The 7,875-nt window shown below is 46.3% G+C and overlaps 1 protein-coding gene across 1 annotated transcript; it reads left to right on the top strand.

Moving 5' to 3' along the window:
* Window positions 1-15: 15 nt before the first annotated feature.
* On the top strand, window positions 16-1,276 carry C8R40DRAFT_1178511 (uncharacterized protein; the record flags this gene model as incomplete). Its single annotated transcript, XM_046232872.1, has 2 exons — window positions 16-721; window positions 774-1,276. The coding sequence occupies 2 exons, from the start codon at window positions 16-18 to the stop codon at window positions 1,274-1,276; spliced, it is 1,209 nt and encodes a 402-aa protein (XP_046078949.1).
* Window positions 1,277-7,875: the final 6,599 nt, after the last annotated feature.

Here is a 7,875-nt window from a genome sequence, read left to right on the forward strand (position 1 = left end):
GACGTACAAGGTTTGATGTCGCTGTCCAGGATATGGTGGCTTACTGGACATGGAGTACTCTTTCGAACGCGCGTCATTGGGAGCAAACGGCAGATATGCAAACTCTCTGAATTCACCACAACGTCCAATGGATTGTATCACCAAATGTGGAAGGTATTGATATACAATGTGGGTGCATCAAATTGGAAAAGGATAGGGGAGAAAAGAGCATGGTGGAGGGATTCAGAGACATTACTTGCACTCGCACAACTCGATGTTTCGGGAATTGAGGAAGTTAGAGTTTGCGGAGGGTCCTGCGATGCTGAGGGATCAGGTATACATGAAAGCCTGGATCCCCTATATATGATGTTCAGGAAGATGCAACAGCTGCGCAGGGTAGACTGCACGAATTCAAACTTCCAAACAAATTCGAACTTCCAACTGGTCAGTGCTTCACAGTTTATAGCGCCGGTGGCAGAGGTAGAGGATAGGGAGGTATGGTTTCGAGGCTGGAGGATTTCACAATTTCAAAAGCCAGACCCGACATTCCACCCACTTGCCCAGATGTCTGTGAGGCCTAGGAAATTAGAATGCACAGGCATGCTATTCCAGGAATTGGAAGAGACCTTCGCCATTGATTGTGACGATACAAAGGAGGTTGTGCTCACAGTAAGGGGGCTTGCTGATCTGGAGGCAATTGAGGAGGGAATTGTCTACTTCCAGGAGCTACGGAAAATTGAAAGTAAGTTTTTTCATTGCGAAAGCAGATATATATGGCTCATGGTATTTGCAAGTTCGGATGTTGAGATTCCAGATTTATCCGATGATGGACCCGCTCCCTGAACTCAGAGAATTGACGGTCACTGTGTTTATCAAGCCGTGGGCAGAATTTACTGGCGCAGACTACTTGATTGCCCTACTTGCATACCCAACAGAATGGGAAAACCTGACAATCCTTCATTTGAAGATGACGCCAATGGAGAATGGCACCGTCACGACAGAACTTCAGAACAGCGCACAATGGGAACAACTGAGCGAGATGTTGATGGATGAGGAACGATTTCCTTCTCTGTTCACTGTGGAGATTGATGTTTTGAATATCGTTCGAGATGTGCATCCTTGGAGCGACAGGGAGAGGAAAGATGATGAGGAAGTCTTGGGATTAACAGAAGTTTTGAAAAGAGAGAGGGCAACAAGGAAAGCAATCACAGAAGGGTTGGGGGCATTGAAGATGGGGAGGGACCTGAACATTTCTGTAAGCTTTGAGCGAGAGTATGGAACGATAAATTATAACTAGTGCATTTGTCATTGAAATACAATGATGATGAACAATAAAAGGGTCGCCTAAAATAATATCTCATGAAACTACAACTTTGCTATGGCAGTGTCGTCAAGTGGTTAATTTCTGTGCAGAAAATTTACATTGCATGGAGGTAATGGATCAATTCCCATGTCGTGCACTTTTTTCTAACACAAATAGACCGTATGTTGGCCAATGAATGTTGAATCAGAAATGGTATATCCTAACTGTATCATGCTGGTCTGAGTTCCTATTTTGTAAGGATATAGTACATATCAACCGTATTGCATTGGGTGAGGGATAGTTGCTCATTACTATATTCCAACACCCTGTATATAGTACATCTCAACTGTATTATACTGATATGAGGGTAGTTGCTCACAACCATATTGAATTATCTTGTGGGAATATGGTACAATTCAACTGTATTACTTTGGGTAAGGGATAGTTACTCATTACTATATTCCAACACCCTGCATGCATATAGTACATCTCAACCATATCATACTGATATGGAGGGTAGTTGCTCACAACCATATTGAATTATCTTGGGAGGATATGGTACAATTTAACTGTATTACTTTGGGTGAGGGATAGTTGCTCATTACTATATTCCATCACCCTACATGCATATAGTACATATCAACTGTATTGTAATACTCTGCAAGCATATAGTACATTTCAGCTGTATTGTGTTGGTTCAATAGCTTAAGGGTGATTGAGAATATATGGTACATATGAACTATAATTGTATGTGTCATGAATGTTGAAAATGTGGTTCTTGAAGCCCATATGAACTTGGTCTAAGCACAGTAGTACTACATAGTAGTGCGCTCAGTGATAGAAAAATAGTTGAGGTGCACCTTACATTACAAACAGGATATGATTGAGTAAGCTATATACGGCCCGCTGTCTTGTCTATCACAGCTGGCTGTACCCTTGTATACAGCCGATGGAGCAACGCCTATCTGAATTGTGCTGAATCTACCTTAATCAAAGGAATATACCGAATCCTTAGAACGATTCAAATTGATTGATCAAAGCTTCTTACTTAGCTCTCAAAGCTTTGCGGAACCTTTGCCAATGCTACCCCTTGCTATTAAATAAATTTGATAGCAGTGAACTCGCATATTGTGTATTAGATTGGTTGGTTGGAGTGCCCATTAGATTCCTTCCTTTCTCTTTCACACAAAAACAAGGCAAGCTCGTTACCGATGCGCCGATCCATAGATATAAATACTGCCTGTACGATACTGTAGCTCCTCAGTTTAATTATCAACTTAGATTATCCTCTTAACATCCTTGACTTGAGAACTATCTCTGTACTCTTGTCACTATCTAGTCTTCAGGCTCGCCGCCTTGAAGTCTTCTCTACTCTGACCTTGGGACTTTTAAGTTCTTTGGTTCGCTCCTCGTCACTGGCGATACCGCCGCTCCGACTTGGCTGCTTCTGGCTCTCTCCTTCTCTACTCTCGATCTCCGGGGACTAGCAGCATAACAGCAGTGTTGTTAATAACTTCACTACTGTCCCATTAGACCCTCCGCCCTTAGACACCTTGTGGCCTCTGGCACGGTTACATGGTGTACATGATCTTAACATCCCACTACTTGGGACTGCATCGATACCGACCCTTGATAGGGTATGACAGATGGATTGCTCAATCTTGGAGGAACGTGTACAGGGCTGGGGACCAACCGAGCTGTCAGATCATGTCCAGAGATCCGTGATGACTGTTGTGCACTATCCATCCTTACTTCGCTAAACTGATATTGCTGCGTCGAGACTGGCATGCCCGGTTTTGTTTGCAGATTAACTTTGGGGGGAGGAGTCAGGTTATGTGCTAGGGCGTGCACAGTGGGGGAGGTCCCCGATTGTAACTGGGGGCTCCTCATGGCCATATCACCAGGGTAATTGGATCCTGGGCAATGAATGTTTGTGTGCTGTGAACCGACCATCAGAGCTTCGGAGCTGCTTTTTCTGGTCATATTGCTCTAGGGAGACCTCCCCTGCACTTTCTGGTTCACATTGAACCATATATGAGGTTTCCCAATTATCCGGAACCAGTCTACGACGGAATTCCAAAGAGTAAGGTCTGGTGTCAGGTCTCTTGAGAACACAACATCACTTCAGACTCCTCACTCCTCACCAGAAGTTGGTGCATATGCCTCATGGGCGTGTACGTGTACACTGTCTGTCCGCTACGGACCCGGACAGGACTATCCTGATTGGGCATTGATTCCACTGGGGCAAGGAGGTATGCAGTGGTGTATCTCCTTCATCTACGATTTTTTGCAGCAATTAAATTGACATCTTCATTGCTTTCTTCATTGATTTTAGCTGCCGCCGCCGCTAGATTCGCATTTCGAAGTATTTGGATGGCCTGGTAGTTTAGAATGTTAACTCTTGAAGGGGGGGGGAGGGGGTTTGAATCATACAGCTCCTGATCTGTAGTTAGATGCTCAGTACAATATACGTAGCCCAGCTTCGCCGCAGAACTCCTTCTCTCTTCTGTGGGTATGAGGAAGGAGTTTCTGAACAATCATCCATAACAAACCTCTGCTTCTATTGAGTTTCTAAACGATTGTCCATAACAAGCCTCTGCTTCTAACAATTCTAACATCTGCTCCGGGTCCAATAGAACGTTGTATAGCCAAAGGAAGTCTGACCTGCTCATTGGTGTCATCAGCTGTTGAGCCTTCTCTGGGAGGTCTATCTCCAATTGAGTTCCCACTGTTAGGAACCGTACCTGTAGGTGTGAAAATTCAATACCATCTCCCAATGTTTCGATCCCCATTGACTCCAAAACCTCCTGTAATACCATAGCTATGTCCTCCGGGATACACTCCTGGATTCTAATGAAGTCTTCCAGTCACAACGTCATCTCCAACAATGGTTGCACAGGGAAGTTGGTCCTACTATGATGTATCGTGTGAGTGCTCCCAGTTGGGCGTATTCACAGCTGGACTCTTAAGGAGGCTGGAGAGGGAACTTCCTCATCTTAGAGGAGCAGGATCAAGGGAATGTATGGGAGGTGTCAGTAACCTCCTAGATGATGCCCGAGACTGTTCAGATGCTGCGGGTGATACCCCCCTCTCCGGAAGTGCTTCCCTTTGTCATAATGTGAGAGGATCTGCATTCTCCCCTTGTATTTTCTCTATAGCGGCTACTCGACTGCTGACTCTTCCTCCCAGGTTCAAGGCCGATTCCATGTCTAGCTGCAGTACCAGTCCAGGGGGAGGTCCTCTCGTTTCCCAGGTAGGGGAATATGCAAAACCTCCCATTGGACTACTGGCAGGTTGAGCATATCCCATGGAAACATACCTCCATTGTGGTGGTCCCATAGCTGTTCCTGTGGGTCCAGGATCCACGGGTGGAGGTTCCCGCGCCGCAGGTTGACGTCCTTCAGGAGTCCTTATGTTGTCAGAGGGTTTGTCCCCAAACGACTGTTGTGGAATGGACATCAGGCATTGACCAGCTACCACCGTGATGGCAGTGACACCGACAGCCTGGCTCAACTTCTGAGCTTGTGTTGTGTTTCCATGAGATAGGGTGCTCTTTTATTTTCTTGATTCAAGTTTGGAACTAGAAGGTCGTTCTGTTCACATCGCAGACATTTTGTCGCAACGAATCCATTCAGTGATGGGAGAGCTTGGTATAATGTAAGACCTGAGTCAGAATGGGTCTTAGGATAGGTTTTGGTATAAGGGATTTATGTTGTAGAGTGCTAAGAGCAAGCTGGAGCTCGAAGGGAGCTATGGCCGCGACCGAGGACAGGAATGACCTAAGAATAGTTTGGATTGAAAGGGTTGACCTTTGGAGAGGTTCCTAGGAGGTCCTGGGAGGTCCCTAGGACATTAGCGAGGGGCTAAAGGTTACTAGGAGCTAGGGAGCATTGGACTGTTATGTAGTACGGGTTGTAGTAGATAGGATCGACAACACAGGATTGTTATAGATTGTAGCTGAAGTGAGTTCCAAACATGAGAGCTCCCGATGGAATGTAAGCCTGGGAGGGAGGTCCTGGGAAGTGGAGGTAACAGCGGACATCCTCAAGCAATGGGGGAAGTAGTGGAGAAGCGGTACATAGTTTGACGTTACTGAGATCAAAGTCCCTGAGCTTGTGGAGCACTTGGGGAGGTTGGCTCACCAAAACGATAGACATTGGGGAGCTTTAGTATTGGTCAAGGGAGGTTGAAGACTCACTCAGGTTGCTTAGACGTGAGGTAAAAGCGTGTATTGGATCGTTTAGATGATCATAGAGATGAAGATAGAAGTAGGGAAACAGAGATAGTGAAACAGGGAGTAAGAGAAATCCGTATAGTTAGCAGGTACAAAGGGACAGGGACTGGACCTATGCAAAAGGGCGTGTGTTCAAAATATACCAAGCTGGGCTTCTAGACGCTACGGTAAAGAAAGATTATTCGGTCCAAGCGAGGACCTACGGAGAATTCCAGTCGGGTCTTGTATCGGTTTGAGGGAGAATGGTTCTCGGGACTATTAGAATCCCTGAAATGGTCTAGGAGAAGAATAGTTAGTTACAATGGAAATAAACACTTAGCTTAACGAATCGTCCACGTAGACGATCCTCGGTGCACAATCACGCACTGAGAGATATCAAGAAAAAGAAGATAAATTCCTCTCTGCAAGTACAACTGATATTTGACTCAGGCGTCCACGCGTTCTCTTGCGTCGCCCGACGTTGCATATGCCAATCGGAAATATGAGTATTTGATATATAAGATAAGAGTCCATTGAAGGTAAAGCACCACTAGCTGTTAAGATCATGTACACCGTGTAACCGTGCCAGGGCCACAAGGTGTCTAAGGGCAGAAGGTCAAGTGGGACAGTAGTGAAGTTATTAACAACACCGCCGTTACGCCATTAGTCCCCGGAGATCGAGAGTATAGAATGGAGGAGCCAGTGGCAGCCAAGTCGGAGCGGCGATGAGGAGCGAACCAAAGAATGTCTAAGTTCTAAGGTAGAGTAGAACATACTTCAAGGCGTAGAGCCTGAAGACTTAGAGAAGGGCTAAGTTGGAAAGGGAGATCTAAGTTGATAATTAAACTGAGGAACTACAGTAGCGTACAGGCAGTATTTATATCTACGGAGCGGTGCATCGGTGCAGAGCGCCAGACTAACTACTAGGAGCTATACGTGTAGTACCTGCAGGGTAAGTAAAAGACAATAAGAAGGCACTAGAACGAAAGGGTATGTCATAAAGTACGCAGCCCCTATCATTTTCCTTTTCTCACCGTCTTGATGCCTTTACTTGTACGATACATCATCCCATCACTGTCAAAACCCCCATCGATTACTGATCCATCGATTACCGATCCACCTGACCCATCTTCTCTTTCTACTGGCCTCCGCCACCTTCCTTGCCCCTGAACTATACAGTATTACATTGTTGTTTCTCGCAGACCGGATTATGTATATATAGCCAACCCTCCACAGCCTGGTCCCTTATCTTGACCTCTCTGTCATTATCTGGGACCAGGTATGTGCTTACTTACTATTACCTATGACTATGATACTCAATATATCTCTGTCATTATCTGGGACCAGTTTGCCTTCGCTCCGCTTAGTCGCTCCGCCTCACCGCCTTGCTTAGTCACTCCGCTTTCTTGCTCTGCTAGTCACTCCGCCTCTGCCGCTTCGTGACATTAGGTCAAGATCCATTACTGCACTGACAGCCTACCGATAAGGTTGTCCTTGCAGGATCCATAGACACCACGTCTTCCCCAGTCCCGCCCGATTCTGAAACATCTGCTGCCAGTATAGACTGCTCCGCACTCCCGCACGCACTTGACCCCAGAGACCATGCTCACGCCCACAACAACGACGATACTTGGCGCGATTGCCAGTCTCAACCTTGCCCCAATGCCCTTCCCAACTCAATCCGAGAGCCACTCACTGTGAGCAATATAACTTTCCTGCCAATTCCCCAACCCCGATTGCCTACTCCCATCATGTCGACTCCTGTCCCGCCTGCCCCAAATACCTCTGCTGAGGATCTCATGGCTCAGCTCATCAGACAAGTAGCTAACCTTGCTACAGCTATGGAGGAACGCTCATCCTCCAAGTCAAGTATGAACAAACCTGAGGTTTTCAAGGGTAAAGATGGCGCTGAAGCTCGTCGCTTCATGGCTCAGTTCCAAAATTGGGCGTCAGAACAACCTGATCTCGCCAAAAGCCAAGTGAAACTCATCAAGTCCGCCTTGGGCTTCTTCACAGAAAGTGCCGGAGATTGGGCAACTCCCCATCTACTACATTTCAGTGCGGAAAATCCCCCTTTCGGAGGAAATTGGGATACGTTCTTGAAGGAATTTAGCCAACGGTTTGAACCAATGGACCCGGGTATGGAAGGACAGACAGTTGCAAAATTTGCTCAGAAGTTCAAGGATATCGGAGATCGGACTGAAATGTCTGATATTGACTTGCGGGAACGTTTCTTCACTGCACTACTCCCAGAGATCCGACAACACCTCATCACCGTAAACATCGCCCAAGGAATTGCTCCGACTCTGAAGGAGGCAATCAAATGGGCCATATTGGTGGATGTCTACCTGCACGATCCCACCATGACTGGCCGGAACTC

Source organism: Lentinula edodes (genome assembly GCF_021015755.1).
Source record: "Lentinula edodes strain Le(Bin) 0899 ss11 chromosome Unknown C8R40scaffold_85, whole genome shotgun sequence".
Lineage (NCBI taxonomy): Eukaryota > Fungi > Basidiomycota > Agaricomycetes > Agaricales > Omphalotaceae > Lentinula > Lentinula edodes.